General features: G+C 41.5%; 1 protein-coding gene across 1 annotated transcript in view; it reads left to right on the forward strand.

The window, feature by feature from the left end:
- SPAG17 (sperm associated antigen 17) overlaps window positions 1-20,884 on the forward strand; it is a 234,388-nt gene that overhangs the window by 209,638 nt on the left and 3,866 nt on the right. Inside the window, exons 42-48 of the mRNA XM_046019408.1 lie at window positions 2,211-2,310; window positions 3,058-3,160; window positions 5,238-5,366; window positions 12,244-12,380; window positions 13,644-13,828; window positions 15,766-15,826; window positions 18,486-18,630. Of these exons, the coding sequence (XP_045875364.1) occupies window positions 2,211-2,310; window positions 3,058-3,160; window positions 5,238-5,366; window positions 12,244-12,380; window positions 13,644-13,828; window positions 15,766-15,826; window positions 18,486-18,630 (860 nt within the window). The remainder of the gene's footprint in view (window positions 1-2,210; window positions 2,311-3,057; window positions 3,161-5,237; window positions 5,367-12,243; window positions 12,381-13,643; window positions 13,829-15,765; window positions 15,827-18,485; window positions 18,631-20,884) is intronic.

A 20,884-nucleotide genomic window follows, 5' to 3' on the forward strand; every position in this document is an offset into this window, starting at 1 on the left:
ATGCAATAGGTGCCCTCCCTAATACCCACCACCTGGTTCCCCCAACCTCCCACCCCCCCCCCCCCGCCCCTTCAAGACCCTCAGGTTGTTTTTCAGAGTCCATAGTCTCTCATGGTTCATCTCCCCTTCCAATTTCCCTCAACTCCCTTCTCCTCTCCCTCTCCCCATGTCCTCCATGTTCTTTGTTATGCTCCACAAATAAGTGAGACCATATGATACTTGACTCTCTCTGCTTGACATATTTCACTCAGCATAATCTCTTCCAGTCCCGTCCATGTTGCTACAAAAGTTGGTTCATCCTTTCTGATAGAGACATAATACTCCATAGTGTATATGGACCACATCTTCCTTATCCATTCGTGCCAACGGAAGTTTTTGAAGAAGAAAGTAAAACACATAATTAGATGTGTGTCATAGAAAGAGAAGGGTTGGCAGCATGTAAACAGGTCTGGGGAGGAGGGTTAAGAAATGAGAGAGTTTGCAGGAAATGGAGGGTGATCAACAAGTATCAGATTCTATGGAGGAATCAGAAAGGAGAATGAAAAGAGGAATTTGGGTTTATCACCTGAGAGATTTATTTTGTGAGAACAGCTCTAAGAGAGTGTAAACAATAGGCCACACTGCCATAAACTGAGGAATGAATTGATGAGACAGTAGAGAGAAGATATTTGAATAGGAAATTAGAGTTGTTTGAGTAAGATGGTATTTTGATGTGGCCAGTATTTTCTGACAGAAAAGCTAGTATAAGAGGGCACTAATCTCATGTCAGCAGACCTAGAGTCAGTTCCAGTTTGATTACTCATAGCTAAATGATGCCAGCTGGTTGTTTCAGTTCAGTAAAATTTGCCTCAGGAATTCAGTTTGCTTATCTATAAAATGAGGATAATTGGGCCATTTTTTTTTTAGATTTTATTTATTTATTTGACAGAGAGAGATCACAAGTAGGCAGAGAGGCAGGCAGAGAGAGAGAGAGAGAGAGAGAGAGAGAGGGAAGCAGGCTCCCTGCTGAGCAGAGAGCCCGATGCGGGGCTCGATCCCAGGACCCTGAGATCATGACCTGAGCCGAAGGCAGCGGCTTAACCCACTGAGCACATACACTTATCCAGATCATGGGCTTGGGGGCAGGCAACCTGGGTTTTAATTCAGACTTCACCTCTTACTAGTTACGTGATTTAAAGAATGTTACTTACCTTTTCTACACCTTGATGTTTTGACCAGAAAAACAGGGATAATAATAGTAATTCTTGAGTTAGTGTATGATTAGATGTGTAAAGCACTTGGTAAATTTTCTGGTATGTTAAGGACCTAAAAATGAGAACTATCTCAAATAAGATTAGGTTCATCTACATTTAACAGACAACCCCTCAAGTCAGGGCTTTTATGAGAAAGTTTACCTTTCCTGAGAAATGAGTAGTCCGAGGTAAACAGCACCACAGCATTGCCAGGAACTCCGATTTCTTTTTGTCTGTTCCATCATTCCTAGCGCATGATTTCCATCCTCAGGTTTGCGTCGTGGTTGCAGAATCACTGCTGCAGCTGAGGCCATTTCATCCATATTTCAGGAAGTAGGAAAAGAGATGAGACAAGGACAAAGGGAAAGCCTCTCTGCTGTATCAGCCTTCTTTAAAGGCTATCTGGAATCTTACCCAGTGGCTTCAGTTTCTTGTCATTGGCCTTTCCTCTGTATAGGAAAAGCTGGGAAGTAAAGTTTTTAGCTGGTGTATTGCCTCCTCAATATAGGGTTCTCATATTGGAAAGACAACTAGCAGGGTTATCATGATTGCTTTTATTTTACTTCCTAATCACTGATCACACTAGTCATAAACCATTCCTTAGGTTTGGGTTTTAGCTTTTGTTAACCATGCTACTGAAATTATAGAAATCAGTAGAATCAAACAGGCATTTAAACCTCAGAGAATTGAAAGACATGCAAAAGAGGTCAACCTTGTGGATTTTAGTCTTTTGAGATCAACTGTAGAAAACACTACCACGGGACATCATTATTTCCTATCTTAAAGGAAAGTCTGATTTCTGAAGTAGGAAATGTGACTGATTCTAGAAGGAGCAGAAAATAAACCAAAGCAAACTGACAAAAAAAAATTTCTGATGAGTTAATTCTTAACAGTTTTATTGTTGGTGATTCCATTTTCTGTGGGATTTAAAGCTAAAATTCTGTGTCTTCTTTTTCTCATTATGGAAATATCAACCAGGAAAGAAATTGAAAACACAAAAAAATACCTAACGGAAATTAGGAACAAAGTAATATCACCCTACTTCAAATCTGAATTGAGCAAGTGCTATCAGGCTCAGGTAAGTGAATGTAATTAACAACAATCAACTGAGAGTCCTTACAAAAATTAATGCAATGCATGTGTTGTTATGTAATCACCCTTCCCTGATGTTTCTTTCCTGCATCAACCCAACTGACTTTACCTATCATTGAATCCATGTCCTCACAAGCATATGAGAGGGAAAACTATTTTCAGGTCTTGCACCTAAGGAGAAGTTTACTGCCAATGTATTATTAGTACTCCACCTCTCTGCCTTGCTTTGCCACTATTAATTACCCTCTACCAACCATTTTAAGCCCTTTTTGGGGTCAAATTCTCCCTATTTTTTTATCCTCTTATAGATTCTATTTTGAAGTTTTTATTCCATTAAAATTTCTGCCCCCATCTGCTCTTGAAATAGCACTGAATTACTATGAGTTCTTGGAAGCCCATGGAGATAGAGCACTCCACTTCTATGAACCCTGAAACTCCCAAGCAAAGTGAATATTTTCATGTGTTTTGAGCTCCCTGTATTGCTACAAATGTTCCAGATGCTATTATTAGCCAAAAGCTGCCTGAGAAGAAGTTATAGGAAGTTATGACAGATTGACAAAATCTAGAACTGAGTTAAACAGTCTCTTGAAAAACTTGTAGTTTGCCAACTTTCTTTTCGGAGGCTAAAAAAAAAAAATTGCTTTCGTCATTGCTCATCAACTTAATGCGCTTGTGACTATGCCTTCCAGGCTTGCGTAAGTCTTAAAGGAAGTCTTTTGGTTTTTCCTTTCAGTTTAATTATCTGGACACCCTTTCTAAAAACCTGCCTCCTTTTACAAAGAGGGAGGAAGACACAAACAAAACAACTCCTAAGAATACATCTGATCTTCCTCCAGGTAACGTGTTCATATAGCTGTTAGTCCTGTTAATGGGCTTCAATGAAGAATGCCTAACAAAGGCCTCTGAAGACAGAACTTGTTCCTACCACCTTTGTCTCAGTACTAGTTAATGGCATGACCTTTTGTGACTTGTATATTATAAATTTGGCTGAGTTATTTGAGGAAATCAAGATATAAATAAAATTAGTTTTCATCCTGCATGCTTAAAATTTACCTTAAAACATTTAAAAGAGCTGACTAATTTACAAATCAAAGGAGTAATGAAAGGTTGGTGGAGAACAAGGCAAAAATGCAGGCTTGAGTTATCACTTCACATAATACCTAATTATAAAGAGGAAAATGCATCTTTACAATGGAGAGCTATGGCATTTTCCAGCTTAACCAAGCAAACAGATTGCTACCAATTGTGATAGCCTAGCATTGGGTGTTTTTTCATATAGTACAATATGAAGTGCTTAAGACCTATGTAGAATTCTTGCCCAAAGTCCTTAACTTGAATTTAACCAAGAGGAAACAATCAGACAAATCCAGAATGTAGACATTCTATGAAACAACTGTCCTGAACTCTTCAAAAAAGTCAATGACATGAAAAGAAAAATAATGGAATAATTGTTCTATATTAAAAGAGACTATGGGCACCTGGGTAGCTCAGTTGGTTAAGTGGCTGACTCTTGATTTCCGTGCAGGTCATGATCTCAGGGTTCAGTCACTACATTGGGCTCCCCTCTCAGCAGGAAGTCTGCTTGAGGATTTCTCTCCCTCTGCCCCTCCCCCTGCTTGCTCTCTCCCTCCCTCTTTCAAATGGATGGATAAATCTTGAAAAAAGAGACAACGCGATAGAGACTTACGAGGCATATAAACTACATCCAACACATAAATTTGGATGCTGCATTGAGAAAATAAACAGATTTTGGGGCAGTACACAAGTTTGAGGAGAGGACTGTATAGCTGAGGGAATTGTGGAATATCTGTGAGTGTTCTTGGATGTGATGACAGTGCTACGGATGTGTAGAACAATGTCTCCGTTTCAAGAGATGCATGTTGGAGACTTTAGGGATAAGATGGAATTTAGTACTTCTCTTTAATAAACTTGGTAGTAAAACCACCCAGTTAGAAGGGTTTTCTACTGCACAATACAATACCAGAGGCTCAGCTTCCTGGAATGAGCATAGCCAAAGGAAACCTCTGATTACCACAGAAGTTACAAAGAGTAAGCCCGGAACAACAACTTAGACATGGGATAGGAGAAAGGAGAGATGAAGGTGGATGGTGCTGGTGCCTGTCTTCTCCAGGCAGACAACTCTCATCAGTGAAGCCTACTGTCCCCTTGAAAGGGGTTGATGACACAGGCTTCTCAACAGTCCTCCAGCAGCCCATACTATTCAGCCATGGTTGCCTACATACAAGTTGAAATCCCCAGTCCTTGATAGATATATATATATTTTTTAAACATTTATTTATTTGAGAGAAAGAGAGAGAGGGTAGGGGAGGGGCAGAGGGAGAGAGAGAATCCTGAAGTAGCCTCCCCTCTAAGCCTGGACTCTGGGCTTGATCCCAGGACCCTGAGATCATGACCTGAGCCAAAATCAGGAGTGGGACACTCAGCCAACTGGGGCCACCCAGGTGCCCCTTGAAAGATTTATTTTAAATTTGTTTCATGTTGTATTTCTTAGATATATTTTAATAAAGAGTCACATCATCATAATAATGAATGGATTTAAGATTAGAAACTTTAAAAAAAAAATCACATCTCGGTTACTCTGGCCAGGTAAAAGTACGCTTAATTACCAGGTCTCTGCTTCATAACCCAACCAAGATAACTACTGTGTTATCTCGTAGAACCAGCTAACTCCCGGGGAGTGTGTTCTTTGTAGATACTGTCCTTTCATTAATGGCAAACATTACTTCGTATAATGAAGACTCTCTCCCTCTGACTGGACTTCTTCCATGTGAACTTTCTAAAGGCGAGGGTGGCAGGAGCACCCTGTTCATGGTAAAAAAGAATAAAAACAACAGTAGTCCTTGTATCATTGTCCAGAGTATCACTTTATAATATTTGTTTGGGTTTTTCTAGATGGCCAGCCAGATTCAGAGGAGGAATCCCCACAATCCCCACGGCATCTTCTAAAACTGAAGAATTTTGTGGATATCAAGGAGTCTGCTGGCCAGAACCAAACTGAACATTTAGAAAAACCTACCGAAGGTATGGTAGACATTTGCTTTATTCTATTCATTCTACAAACTGAACATTATGTCTTTTTGGACTAAGGAATATGACACTGGGAGCTGAGTGTATGGTTGGTCGTTACAGAAAAAATTCTAAATGGTCACAGATCCTGAAGCTAAGGAACTTTGTAAGGCTTCTTAGCACATCAAAGTAGCTCAAAAAATGTTTTGAGAATGACTGAAAGCCCCATATAAAAGGAAAAGATGGAAAATACATTTTTGTAGATTATTTTTATATTCTATTGCTTTATTTTATATTATTATTATTTTATTTTAATTAATTTATTGCCTTATTTGATTTTGTCCCTCAGGAATCTGAGAGTTTGCCTTATGTACTAAAGATCAGGAACCTGGTAGCTTTTTTGAAGCAGCCAGTAATTTGGTAGTTAGACTCAGACTGACCTGCCATTTCAGTACTTTCTTGGTCTGCAGGTGCTAGAAGAGAAACATAGAGTACTTATGAAGCACATCATCTCATCGAGGTAACAGAAATTAAAGTATGGAATAATACAAAGTAATTGACGTATAGGGGAATCACATTACACTGATCTCACTGAAGTTAATTCAACTTTATGGTTAGTCAGCAAAAAGAAAAACAGAGTAATTTAAATCATGTAGGTGAATTTGAACTTCTTGATGCCTGTGGACAAGGCCCATAGTGAAAGTGCACTGGAAGTTTGCCAGTAGGTCTTAGTTACCTCTTATAGAGGGAGCATCTTGCCACATTTTGGGTAATTTAAGGGATTTGCCTTTGCCTTCCTGATTTTAACGTTATCTCTTATATAAAGTTTATTCATTTAGTGGGTAATTTGCTCAATGCCTACTGTCTGCCAGGCACGTTCTAGGCGCAGAAATGCAACAGTGAAGAAGCTAAAGTCTTATAGGGCTGTGCCTACTATGGACAGACCTAGATAGTAAGTAAACAAATGAATTAGATAAATTCAGATTGCTTGCACAGAGTAGAATAACATATAATGTATAGACAGTGTCTTGGGGAGAGGGATGGCATTTCATTAGGGGATCAGAAGGCTCCTCTGGGAAAGGACATCCAAGCTTAAATAGAATGACAGGAAGGAGCCAACAATGCAAACACTGGGGAGGAGAATGGTGCAAGTAGTGGGAACACCAAGAATGAAGACCCTTAGGGGAGAAGAAGCAGAAAAATTGGCATTTAGCTAGAAGAAAATGGACAAAGGAAGAAGCAAAAGGTGAGGTCAGAGACAGGAGTAGAGATAAGACTGTGTGATGCTACATAAGGACTTTGGGGCTTTAATCTATGTGTAGTTATTAGTCAAAAACCACTGGAAGGTTTTAAACAGGGTAGGAACATGACTAATATATATTTTTAAAAGATTACCCTGGTAGCTGTGTGGATAATAGCTTATGGTGGGGAAGAGGGAGTAGACAAGTAGAAACTGTGGTGGGGGAGGAAGCCACTGAGGCAGGACATGTGAGCCCCAGCAGAGACCTGGCCGGAGCAGTGGAGGCAGAGAAGGTGGGAAGCAAATTAACTGGAACCGTATATTCTGGAGGTAGAGCCAACGGGATTCACTGGTTCATGGATGTGGGGCTGAAGGGTAAGAGAAACTAAGGGTGATTCCCGGGGTAAAGTACCACGGGACCAGTCTTGAGGCTGAGAATGTGTAGCTGTAACAGGTTTCAGGCGGCGCTGATGTTGCTGGTATAGGATCACCCTTCGAGAACCATGGCCCTAAGGCAAACTCTAGAATATAACATTCAGCCAGAGAGGGGCCACAAAAGGCTACTAAGAAGAAGAAGCCAGTGAGATCAGAGGAAAAACAGGAGCATGAAAATCAGTGTTTCTAGTGGATCAAAGTGCCCTAGAAGGCCCAGTGAGATGTGGAATAACCACGGGACTGGGCAAGAGGGAGCTCGCTGGTGATTTTGGCAAAAGCACCCTCAGGACATGGTGGGGCCTGAAGACAACTCAAGTGGGCTGTGGGCTACTTATGGAATGGCTGAAAGGAACCAGCAGCAGGAATGTGCAGCTTCCCCCAAGAGTTTTGCTGAAAAGATGAGAAAAATGGCATTGCAGCTGGAGGCAGATAGGTGACCAAGGGAGAGATGTAAAAGGAAAAAAAAAATAGACATATGGGGGATGTTGAGTTGCAAATAATAATTCAGTAGCAAGAGAGAACTTACAATGCAGGAGGAGGGGCTTACTGCAGGAAAGCAAAGTTCTATAGAAGGTGAGAGGATGTGACATTTGGGGCAAACCCTGCGTGACAGAGTTGATCTTGGATATAAAAAGGCCACCTCATCCACAGTGACAGGAGAGAGAAGGAATACGGATACCCTGGCAAGTGGGTTTTCATGTTTAGCATGAGGCAGATGAGCAAGTCTGATGGCAGAGGAGTGGGTATAAAGATAGAAAGTCCATTCCAGAGAAACAGGAAAGCAAAACAGGAAGGGGGTGACCGGTTGTTTCAGGTGACAGTTTCAGTTCATTAGAGGTCTCAGCAAAGTCAAATGTTGTGGGCTAGATACGATGGGGTAATGAACTAGATTAGGAGGTCGTGACTTAGAGAGGAAAGTGGGAACAAATTCTGAAAGTGGTAACATTTTTGGTATTGGTGAGGTTGAGATTCAACCATGGGAGTTTCTGGGTGGAGAAGCACAGGGTTTTGGTTGGGATGTCAAGCTCATGTCTCTGAGAGGTGAACTGGAAGTCCATCTGGGGTGTCAAGATCTCCAGGGAATCCAGGGAATGATTGAGAGGTCAGTAGATAACAAGTACGTGGGGACTGTGTAGGAATACAGTCTGATGGCTTGAGCTTCTAAGAAATGGGGGTTTGATGTTTTTTTAAATTAACGTAAAATGTATTATTTGCCCCAGAGGTACAGGTCTGTGAATCATCAGGCTTACACATTTCACAGCACTCACCATAGCACATATCCTCCCCAGTGTCCATCACCCAGACACCCTATCCCTACACCCTCCCAACCAGCAACCCTCAGTTTGTTTCGTGAGTTTGTTTCCCTGCTGATCCCATCTTGAAATGGGAGTTTTTAGAGAAGGAAAAAAAGTCTTTGAAATGAGGACACCTATCACACCCCTAGGCACGGAGATTCCAAGATGAGAGACAATAATGCGACTCGATAAAAGTAGTAGATTACATTTTGATTTAAACAATACCACTTAAGAAGTTCAGAATAGGAAGAGAATAGGGGAAAGCTCTATCTGAGAGCTGGCCTAGAAGAAAAAATTGGATTTCGTAGGTTTTAAGATTAAGATTGGATCAGGGAGACAACCCTCATTTTACTTGAGGAAACTGAAGCCTAGGGGAAGGCAAGCAACCTCTAAAATCATACAGCAAATCTGGGAAGGCAAGAAAGTGAGTTTTTTGACTCCTCATTTTCTATATTTTATTATGCTGTCCTCCAGAAGCAGGAAGGAGAAAAGAATATTTTACACACACACACACACACACAAAATGTGTGGGGGTGTATGTGTTCCAAAGCCTAATAGTAGAAATGAACTGGAAACTAGCATAAATAGTTCAGTGGTTCTTGTTTGGTCATGGATAGAGTCAGTCAGAGGAGGTCTGGATTTTGTAAAATAAAAAGGAACTTGTTGGCATTTGCTACAATAAGACTGTATAAATCTCATAGCAATTTAAAACAAGCATTTTTAGCATTTGGGGTTTGGGGCTGGGCTGCAGCTGCCTTTGTTCCAGGCTGCGGGTGGACACACTGGGGGCCCCACGAGGCCCTGAGATCTGAGTGTGCACATCTCCTCCCAACTCCACACTCAGTGACACCACACTGAGAGCTTGAGTCCACTACGCGAGCAATCAGCAAATATTGTAAATGTGCAAAGTGTCCAAGCCAGGGCAGTGTTTCTCCAGAGAGACAGTTGTTAAACTTTTACCAGCACTCCAAGGGCTGCAGGAGAAATGTGGGGGTGTCCCTGCTCCCACAGGGAAGGAGGTGCCTCCCCCTGAGACTAGCTGCTCTCAGGGTGGAGGGGAGAAACTCAAGAGAGGTGAGTGGAAATGCACGCTATGGCTCACAGCCCGTGCTCAGGACTAGCCCCATGCCCCTTACCCCTACCTACTCTCACTGGTCAGCTCAAGTCCTATAAGAGACCTCAGTGTCAGTGGGGCAGAGAAATATGCTTCACTTGCAGGGAAGACATGCTCAGTGAGGAAGCACAAAAATCCACGCCCTAAGAGAAAGGGAAAAAATATTATGAAGAGATACCACAGTCTGGCTCAGCGTAGAAATGGGGAGCCATGACAGCTTCTTCAGGGGTCACACTCCGAGGTTGTAGTCAGATGATACCACTAGAGGACCATCCCAATTCGAATATTAAAGTACCTCTGTATCAGCTACTTCAAGCCCCTCTAGTACTCTTCTCCACTCCTCCAATCCCTGCTGAAGCCTGGGGTTGGCTCAGTAGGGTGATCATGCTTCTGTATTGTGGCGGGGAGCCTGGTGTGGAGTAGAACTAAGAATCCAGGCTCTATCTGGCTCTTTAGAAAAGAACTGTGTAATCTTGGGCACACTCTCTAACCCCTCTATCTCTTCCCATTTCCTCTTCTGTAAAGAGGGAATGATGGTATACACATCACAGGGTTGTCAGGATTAAATGGGTATCTGTAAGGTGCTTTTTGGAGTAGTGCCTGGGACATGATTAATGCGGGATCTGTGTTTACTATTAATAATAACAGTATGAGTGATTAATTAGAACCCATCAGACTGGTAAAATGCAGTCACAGAAGTCATATGCTCATGGTAAGAATACAAGCAAAAAGACACATTGAATGCATTGGTATTGGTGCCATTAGAATGGTTGCATATGGCAGGAATGGTGACCAAAGAGAATAAAATACATTAAAATGTATATTGTTATATAAGGGATATGATAAAGGGCACAGATGAACAGTCAGATGAAGAGGTACATAGGGCGAGGTTTAGAAGGGTCCAGCACAGGAGTGTCTCTCCCTGTGGAGTTGAGGTGCAAACCCTCCAGGCATGGATGTGCTCACCAACCAAGAAGCTCTCTGAACCCTGCACTGTGGGGATTTTTATGGAGGAATGAACCACACAGGCATGACCAATCACTAACTCAATCTCCATTTCCTCTCCCCTTCCCAGAGGATGGAGGTGGGGGTGGAAGTCCCAAGCTTCTAATCATGGTCTGGTCTTTCTAGTGAATGGCCCCCATCTTGAAACCATCCAGGAGCCCACCAAGAGTAACCTCATCACATCCAAAGACACTGTGATTGCCCAGGAAAGTCCAGCACATTTACAAGCTCTGTGTCAGGAACCTCAGTCAAAGACCAAATATTAGGAAGAAAGATGTTCCTAGCACTCCTATCATCTAGGAAATTCCTAAGGTTTTAGGAGTACTGTGCAAGGAACCAGGGGCAGAGACCAGTAAATAGGTTTTTTGTTATCGCACACTAGTAGGAAGAGCATGTTCCTGATGGAGGCTGACTCAGGGTGCGTTCCAGTCCTGCCACTTCTTTTCGTTTCCTGGACAAGTTTTTTAACTTCAGTTTCCTTGTTTGTATTTAAAAAAAGAAAGAAAGAAAAGAGAGAGAGAGAGAGATACTGCTATTATACTAGTTAGGATGCTTCAATTTGTAACTGAGTGAACTCAAACTCAAACTCACTCAGCAGAGCTGGGGAACATTTTTTGGTGCTTAAAAGCAAACCACAGGGTCGTGGATATGGTGCCAGACCAGGGATGACTGGATCCAGGCGCTCTGGCTTTTCAGGAATGCCTTTGTGTCTGCTTGCCCCTCTCTCTGGGCATTCCCCTGGCCTCCATCTTGCCCCATCCCTACTTGTCCCTGTTTGCTTTTAACCTCTCCTGCAAAGAATAGACAATGTCCATGTGGCAAGAACCTTGACAAAAGAGAGCCAAGATTTTGATTCTTCCAGATCCATAACTCAGTAGGCAAGTTGGATTATCCCTGCTGCCTTCTGTGGGAATATCCTGGTGAAGGGCCTGCATTGGCCTTGCATGGGTCATATGCTATCTTGATGGCTGGGGCCAGAGATGTGGTGGCACCGGAAGTATGTGTGGTAGGAGTTGGGGTGGAGGTGGGCAATGGGGAGAGTGCTGGACGTACAGTAATCATAACTGCCTTCACCCTCAGCTCGTAGGATTTGATTAGGATTAAGTAAGATGCTCTAGGTAAAAACATAACTGCTGTGCTTATCTATATAGATGGTGGACACTCAAATATTGGTTTCCTCGCCTTGCCTCTCTTGATGATTTGAAGGTGTGAAAAGACATCTGAATATGAGGATTTAAAATACTGTTTTTGTTTCAACCTTCTGTATATTTGGAGAAATGCATACAACTGAAGCTCTGTAAATTGACTACTTTTGCTCACTCCTTCATCAAGTTCAATGATCTGAGGATTTAAGTCCCTGGCTTAATTTATCTGTAATTACCAAGCCACTTTTTACAAACATAAATGCAGTCGTTGAGCCAAAAAAATTCTTATGATTTCTCTCCCATTGGTTTTAAGAGATCTTTCAGGGTCAGCGTTTATTGTGTTGTACCTTGTTGATTTAGTAGAAAGAACCCTGAGGAGATCTGGTCACCCAACTTCTCAGAATTTGTTTTTTCTCCTTTATTTAAAAATGGTGATGCTAATAATCCTCTGTGGTGCCCATCTCAGAGGGGTGTTGTGAAATTGATGTTAAGTAAAATCTCTTTGTAAAATGTAAAAATGTAACACAAGAATTGATAAAAAGCCTCTATTCCTTTAAATAAGTTCTTTATAAAGGAAAGGAGAGACATTTTCCAAGTTGGTTTATGTTGTCATCAACTGGTAAGATCTCAGATGTCTTTGAATTTAACTTCCTAACAGACCCAGAAACCTGTGTGCCAGTGAAAATTCCAACCCAGTCACTGCTGCAGGATGTCGCAGGACAAGCAAGGAAAGAGAAAGTGAGGTTGCCGCACTACTTGCTGAGTTCCAAGCCCAAGTCTCAACCCCTCACAAAGGTAACACAGACATGGGAACCAAGTTCCCAGAGCCAGTCGGCATCTGATGTAATCCTGACTCATTGAAGTTGTTGATTTCTAGCCGCCGGCATACTGCTGTTCACTGTACCTGCGCGATCACCTCCCCATGAAGGCATTCAGGTCACACAAAGATGAGCTAAGGCTGCGCATTCCAGGAGCCAGCTCACCCTGGCTTGGGAGAGGAAATTTATGAGCCAACTCTAAAATCATTGGTAGCTTGAAATCCGCCTGCAGGAGCTCTCGCACCATGGAAATCAGCAAATGTGACCCATCAACATTCTTTGCAGAGAGCTGGGTTAACACACACTACTGGATAAGGGGATCATTGGCCATCCTTCTCATGACTCAGGATAAAATCCAAATGACAGCATCACAACAAACCCTGTTTGCTTCTCTACCCTCATTATGCCCCATACTCAGTTCAGCCATTGTGGGTTTCTCTTAGTTCTCCAAAACCACCAAGCTCCTTCCTTCCTCAGCCTCTAAGATAAAGATTCCCTCGCATCTCTTCTGGGAATCCTGCCTTCAGCCTACCAATCCAGTTTTGAGAATCAGACTTCAATGCTTGCATGGCCACACCATGTTCATGGCCACCACAGAATTTATTGCAATGTCCATAATCAACAACATGATAGGAGTCCCTGGGGATCTTGTTAGCATGCAGATTCTGAGTGACTGGGGCCCAAGAGCCTGCCATTTCCAGCAAGCTCCCACATGAGCCCCATGCTGCCCATCTGGGGAATAACAAGGGCATAGGACAGTGATTCTCAAAGTGTGATTTCCAGACAAGCAGCATTGGAAGTGCCTGGAAATTTGTTACAAATGCAGATTCATGGACCCCATCCCAGACTTACTGACTGAAAAACTCGGGGGGGTGGAGTCAGCAATTTGGGTCTTAACCAGCCTCCTGGCTGATTCTGATGGAAGCTGAAGTTTGGTAATCACGGGCACCAAGAGCATAAAGTTTAGAATCAGGCAAACTCGAGTTTGAAACTTTACTCTGTCACTTACCACTTGAGCAAATGATGTCTTTCTAGTCCTCTGAACTTGAACTTCTTTGTCCTTAAAACAAAGCTTTAAATACCTCCTATGTGCTCTTGTAAGGTTTACGTAAGACTGTTAAAGCTCATTTCCTCCCAGGCCAAGCAGTTCTTTTCCTCTGGTATTTGAACCTATCTTATCTTGGGAACACAATATAGAAACCCGTTTCTTTGATTTGATTACTGTTTCCTTAATGCAAAGGTGCAAGATTCGGTTGGAGGAAGAGTGAAAACATCCTCTGTTGCGTGCGCTGCCATTAATAACATGACTTCATCCCCTTTTGGATTCCATCTTCTCCCACCATCGGTGAATTTTGGAGTGCTGGAAGAGGGACACACCTATGCCACCACTGTGAAGCTCAAGAACGTGGGAGTGGACTTCTGCAGGTGAGGCCAAGGCACTGAAGGTCTGCTCAGGTCCCCTTCTCCTACGCTGGGACTTGTCTTCAGCTGCCTCCATCAGTGAAGATTTATTTGAATTGAACTCTAATTACACCTTGACTACTGAGTCTTCACATCATTCATTCTGTCATTTACTCATTCATTCATTCATTCATTCATTCTTCATCAGCTCAGTATTTATCAAGCCTCAGCTATGCTGTGGGCACTTCTTGGCCTTCCCATTTATCATTATTCACACTTCGGCAGAAGCAACTCAGAACTGATCTGCAGTAGCAAAGAGTGAAGGGGAAGTTGTACCAGTGTTACGGGAACTAATACACAAACCCTGAAAGTCTGTTTCTCAGATCCACCACCAACTATAATATCGACAGACATCTGTTTGCCCTTTCTGATCTAAAAGTGGTTTTCATTACCTTATTTCTGCATAACTGAGGCAAAAGGGGAACAAAAAAGTCACCTGAGTCTTTAGGGCTCTTTTGCCTCTGAAGATCTGACTTGACCATAACCCACAACCTGTCCTTCCCGTTGAAAATACACTAGGTCTGACATTTAGTGACAAGAAAAAGAGTCCTTCCTTTCCAGATCAATAGAATTATGGAACTTGTAGAGACAGACCTTAAAGACTATTATGAAGGATCAGGGTAGTATGTTTTAAGGTCTTGTAGGCTAGAGCAAGGCTGGACCTCAGATCTCCTGTGGATCTGTTTGCCTGGGACGTGTTTCTTTATCAGCAAATCTGTGCTAACTGCTTCCTATGGGAATTCAGTCCTTCCCATTGGGGCAATATATTCTATGTATATATAAGACAACTCCCGATTACAAAAGCTCCCCTATTCTATTTTTAATTAAACTTGAGCATAAGGTGGGGGGTTTTCCCCCATAAAATGTGGAATAAATGTTTATTTCAATTACAGAGTTATGCTCAGTTATGCTGTAAGTGGCAAGTCCTTCCAATTTATGATCCTGGACTCAAGATTGGAAATCAGATGAAACACAACTGCAGAGGCATCTAGTTGAAAAGACCCACATCCCATTTTAGTTGAGGCAAATATCCAGCTTCAGGAAATATATTTGTTTCCTCAGAAACAACCAGGCCACCAGATCAGACATTATTGGTTTTTTAGGTTGCTGCCAACAGAGTGGGTGGGGAAAAATAGAGAATCAACTTGAAACTAATAAAACTCATCCGCGTAGATCCTGTCTACTCCGTGTAGAATTTTAGCTTTTGGATTTCCCTCCTTGGCTTGTTAAATTCAGCCGTTATAGCACAGGCAGCAAAGTCGATGGTAGGAGCAGCAGGATTGAGGTCAATGGGGAGGTAGGCTTTCCCGGGCATTTTAATTTACTCCAGGTCTTTAACCTTCTGGCAGAACCCACAAACCACAGGAAGGGAAAGAGATCAATAAGCACCACGTGTGAGCATGGGGCTTTTCAAGTTCTCCAACATTCTCTGAGCCTTTTCTGTTTCTCCTTTGCCCAAACATGCAAGCCCCATACCACGACAGAGCAAGACTGGCTCCCATGCTCCAGTGCTTTCCAAAAGAGCCTTTATTCTTCAGCTTAATGATCTGGCAGTCAGCCTCGGTGTTCACGCCGGTGGCCACGCTGCAGTGCACACGGCAGCCAAACATTCACGACAGTCTGCCCCAAGCGGCTTGGCAGCATCCAATAACCAAGGGTGGAAACTGGGGTTGGAGTCTGTTTGACGCTGATGAAAACTGTTGTTGGAAAGGCAGTTGTGAAATGGGTCCCACATTCTTCTCCCAAGTGACGATTAGGTTGTTCTAATGGTATAGACTTCCCTCCTCCCAGCCCCACTCCTTTGTAGCAAATATTAACACCTTCCTGATTTTATAACATCCCGGTTTGTTCATTGCTTTTTTCTTATGGCCTAAATTTATTCCCCTCTTTTTGCCTGGTAGGTTTAGGGTGAAGCAGCCCCCACCCAGCACAGGACTGAAAGTGACTTACAAACCCGGGCCTGTAAGTCCTATGAGCTGTTTGTTGTGTGTGTCCGTGTGTGCATGTGTGAATGTGTGCATGTCTCTGGGGAAGTGGGTTTTTTAAATAATTCTATGCATTCGGTTTAAATCATATATAAGTCTAATTTTTCTAGGATCATAAGCAAAAAATTCCTGGTATGGGTATACCGCATGGCTTAACGTTGCATACTGCACATAATAGCTGTGAGACAGATCCTATGTGTAAACAGTTAAACTTCCAGCTATGGAAACTTTTCTGAAGTTCACTTATTTGTCCCAATACTACAGTTATGCACAGTTGTATGAAAAATACCTTTTTATAAATTAAATATGATTTGACATGCATTTGGAAAGCTGATTACCTAAAGGTGTCCTGTAATAAATTCTTCTGCAGAATGAAAAATCTCTTAGAAAAACAAATATTCTATTTTTTATATTTTCTATAAATTTGGTTTGTTCTTTTGCTGCTTGCCATAGAATATTATTTAATGAAATTCTAAGAAATAGTAATATATTAGTCATCAGCTGCCTCATTTCTCCAGAGTTCTGAAAATATCAATTTTAAAATGTCAACCTATTCTAATTTTATTTGCTACATTCCCCAAAATGGGGTGCTTCAAAAAAAAATCTGTATACTGCTACTTGCTTTAAATTATGATTTCAGAAATGTAGTGTATACTGCTACTTGCTTTAAATTATGATTTCAGAAATGTAGTGTCAAGTAAACAAAAGTTTATTAATATATAGATAAAATATAATATATAAAATAATATATAAAACATAATAAAATCACACTTGTAAATCTTAATATTTATTTCTTGGTACATTCCTTCCATTTCATTCAACAAACTTTGAACGCCACTGACAGAGACTGGGGACAGGGGATGTTAAAGATGAGTAGACATATCTAAGTTGCTCCCAGAGCTGGGCACATAGTGGGGATTCACAATGTATGACTAAGTGACAGAATGAAGTAAGGACATCTGGTAGACACATGCTTGTTCATCACAGACAGGGACACGCATAGTCTCATGGGAATACAGAGCAAGGGCATCCACTTGCATAACGAGCATATAGTGTTCACTGAGTCTCAAGACCTTAAAACAGCCACAATTGTATATTGACCCAGAAGGGTCCATTTGATAGGGTGCAGAATCAGTTGGCCTCTTGTTATGACTGTGCCACCAGCAGCTCAGTGATACTTTTGGTTAATTAACCCTCTGTACCTTGCCTTCCTCATGTGCAAAAGAAGTTGCTTGGACCTGATAATTTCTTAGTCCGTTTCCAGCCCTAGTATCTTATGGTCTACAGCACAGTAGTCTGCAGGCTACAGTTCCAAACAGAAATATCCTTTGGGGCTAGCGCCACCAATTCATGAGTACCTCTCTGTCACATTTCATCATTGTACTGTGTCAAGATTCCAGAAACTCTGGAACATAAAGCAAAAGCAAAAATCAAAGCAAGCTCTTCTTCCACTGTTCTGAGAAGTTAGAAAACTTTTTTCACTTAAAGTAGGGGTGGTGCCAAAAGCCAAAATGACTGTTGGATCAACCTTTGTAGGTACTAAAAACTCAGCATGTATTCTTTGAAGCTCACTCTCTTGTTAGTTTTTTTTATTATTATTATTATTCTCTTTTTGACAGTTTTGGCTCTGCAAAAATATAATCTATAGACTTCTCCATATGTAAATCTAACCACTGTTCAGCCTGCTTAGTTGCCAGTGCTGAATGAATACGCCCAGGGTCCGGGTAGACCTGAGCGGGGGCAGGATGCCAGCTGCCTTGTGCAGAGCGGCGACATCCCAGCCCTTCCCTCATTGAAGGGCGAAGGGCCTGGTCCTCAGACATGGAGAGTTGGATACCCTCCAGTAAGCAGACCTTCGCAAGTACATTGTTGAAGAAGTTGAAACATTTTTCAGTTCTATTATTTATAAACTATGAAGAAAAAAGTACTTGTATCTAATTGCTTTCCATGTGGTGGTTTCTGATGTATTTTTTCCAGACAGTTGTTCTCAAGTCTGCTTTTTGCCTACCTCCTGGAGAGGCAGCTTAGGAACACAAACAGCTCTTTCTTTCCTGGCCAGTGTTCTCTTCAAGGAACAAGGCAAGAAGCCCATTCCTTGCTGTGTTTCTTCTTCATTATATATCAGGTTTCTTCTTTGTTGGTCCAGACCTCTTCCACGTAGCTTTCAGACCTAAGCAGTTTGGCATTTAAACTCATTCTGTCTCCCTCTGCTGGCTTTGTCACACCACAGGTCCTCCATTAGGCACACTATAAACCAAGAGGCAGGGCAGGGAAGTTGTGGGGTTTAAATTTACCTTTATCTGCAGGGATGCCCATAGGAACTCACTGCTGACATTTAAGAAATAGCACAACTATGGGCATTGTAAAAGTTTTCCTACAGTTCACCACAGTACACCGACATTCTCTTCCTAAATATCATCTGGTTTTCTCCTTCAGCAATTTATCCTGGGTCCCATTTGCTCAATGGAACTCTACCTAACTCACCCACAAAATAACTTTCTAAATGCCATCATACAAAAGCACCAAACATATAGATGAGAAAAAAAGATTAGAGAGTGTAACTAGCCCAAATTCAGGTTAAAACCAAGATGTGAACTCAGATATGTCTGATTCTAAAGCTACCTTGTGTTCTATAGGTGGCAGCTGGTTTGCAGACTGAACTCAAGGTGGAGTTATTTGCCATGGCTGTTGGAGAGGATGGGACCAAGGGATCAACACACATCTCGCACAATATTGAGATAATGACTGAGCATGACATTCTGTTCTTACCTGTGGAAGCAAATATCCTTTAAAGCTCAATTTAAGTAGTATGAATAGAGCAAAAATTACATTTGCACAATGGGAAAACTGAAGTCAAAATGCTATTCCCTAACCCTCTCATACCCATACTCCATAGCTTCATTAATTCTTTAAGACCACAGAGTCAAATTTCTTAGGATGAAGACTGTGTCTTCACTCATCTTGTAAGTAAGCATCCAGCAAAATGCCAGTTACACATACATGCGCAGTAGTAACTGTGAGTTGAACAAATGCCACTGTCAGTGGCTGTCTATGGTATCAGACAAGCAGAGTGATTTTGAAAAGCAAGTCTTTGTCATCAAAACAAACTTGTAATCTTGTTAGGGAGTAGGAGATACTTTAAAGGCTAAATGGATATTTACAGAATTATATACACACACCTTCATATTGGTGTCTCGTTCATGTGGATACCACAGAGATCAAGTAAACTATGATATGCAAGGTACTTATGGAATATTTTTTCATATACAAAAATGGCAATTGGACGCCTTCTTAGAAGACTTACATAATCTAGAATCAGAAATAAAGTGTTCCCATTTGATTCCTATATTATTTTGTACTCCAGTGACATGAAGCATACAGTACTTTGTGCTGTAGTTATGCATCTATTTGGTATTTGAGCTGGGTCTTATAAAAATGCAAAAACTTTTGATGAAAGGAGACTTAAAATGAACAAATCCACAGCAATAAGAGAGCACCAGGTGTCAGGAAAGGTAGGGAGCTCAGGTTGTTGAGAACTTAGGGAGTATTAGGAATGTTGGGGTGTTGGTTGGAATCAAGTTGTGGAAGAGTCTGAATTCCTGCTTAAACTTTATCATATAAGCAAGAGTGAATCACTGAAGATTTCTGATCCAGTGCTTGTATAATCAGCATATTTTTAAAAGAATGAATCCAGTGTTACTATGCTGGATATGTTGAAGAAGAGCAACTGTTTGCAAATTTCTATTTGCAAAGGGCCATTGGAAGACCACTTCAGTAAGCCAAGTATAAGGACAGAAACTATCATGTGGCAAAAGTGGAAGAGAGACATGGGTGGAAAGACATTTGGCAAGGGAATGGTGGGGGGGGAGGGGAATGCTGTAAAATCTGAGGTGGAACCCATTGATAGAAGGAAGTAAGAGGACATAAGAGTTCTACTCTAAGATTTTGGGCTCAAGTAAAGAATCATGGATATGCAGGTGTGGATCTCGATTGAGGAGTTAGAGCTGGAAATGTAATCATTTTAAGCATTTTAAGCATCACACACAGAGGTGACAACTGAAGATATGGGAAAGGAGCAGAGATTTCGGGTCTGTTTAGGGTGTAGGAGGAAGAAGATGAAGCAGTGGAGACAGCATAAGCAAATTAGAAAGCCAAGAAATGTCTCAGAAGCCACAGAATTTCAAGGAAAATATGGACATAGTTGACAGATACTATAGAGATGTCAAGGAAAGTTCATATTTAAGTAGATCTCTAGATTTGGCTGAAAGAAATGGATCAGGAGAGAAATGTTAAAAAATATGAATGAGATGTAATTGAAGCAGCATTATCCAAAGAGCAAAAGAATAATCAGGAACAGAGCTGAAGGATTGGTCTTGGCGAGGGAGTCTGCAAAGATGGCTAAGATTCCAGACATTCTGAGGTGAAGGGGAAATTTAGGGGAATTTGCATCAGATGACCTTAATTTCAGTAGAAATGGAGCTGAATTCATTTGTCCACTTGTTTCAAAGGTAAGTGTCTCTAATTTGCTAGAGACTGTTCTAGGCAGTGAACAAGAGACAAAAATCCCTGCCCTCATGTAGCTTACATTCCAGGGGGGAGTCTGTATACAAAATAAGTAAAATATGGACCATAAGGGTGCTAATAAGTACAATAGAGAAAAATGAAAAGTAAGAAAGGGGTTACAGGGAGTGTTAAGGAGGATTCCGATTTAATAAAAGTGAGAAGACCTCACTGGGGATGTGGGGTTTTTTTCCCCCCTATATTGGTGGCAGGGTTCTTCTGTAGTGATAGAAGGAAACTAACCAAAGAATAAGAAGTTTTTTCCTCCAGGAATTAAATCATATCCTCATTACACAGATCATTGGATGCTTATTTACACTACCTGATCCCTGCTGCCAGTCACAGCAATTAAGTCATTTTGCATTGATGCTAATAAAGAGTCTATTTCCCTGCTCGTAGGTTAAAGGCACCTATCAGTTAGGCACAGATAGAGGAAGAAGAGTTTTATTAGATCTTTTATCTACTTCTAAAGTCA

This window comes from Meles meles, chromosome 1 (assembly GCF_922984935.1).
Source record: "Meles meles chromosome 1, mMelMel3.1 paternal haplotype, whole genome shotgun sequence".
Taxonomy (NCBI): domain Eukaryota; kingdom Metazoa; phylum Chordata; class Mammalia; order Carnivora; family Mustelidae; genus Meles; species Meles meles.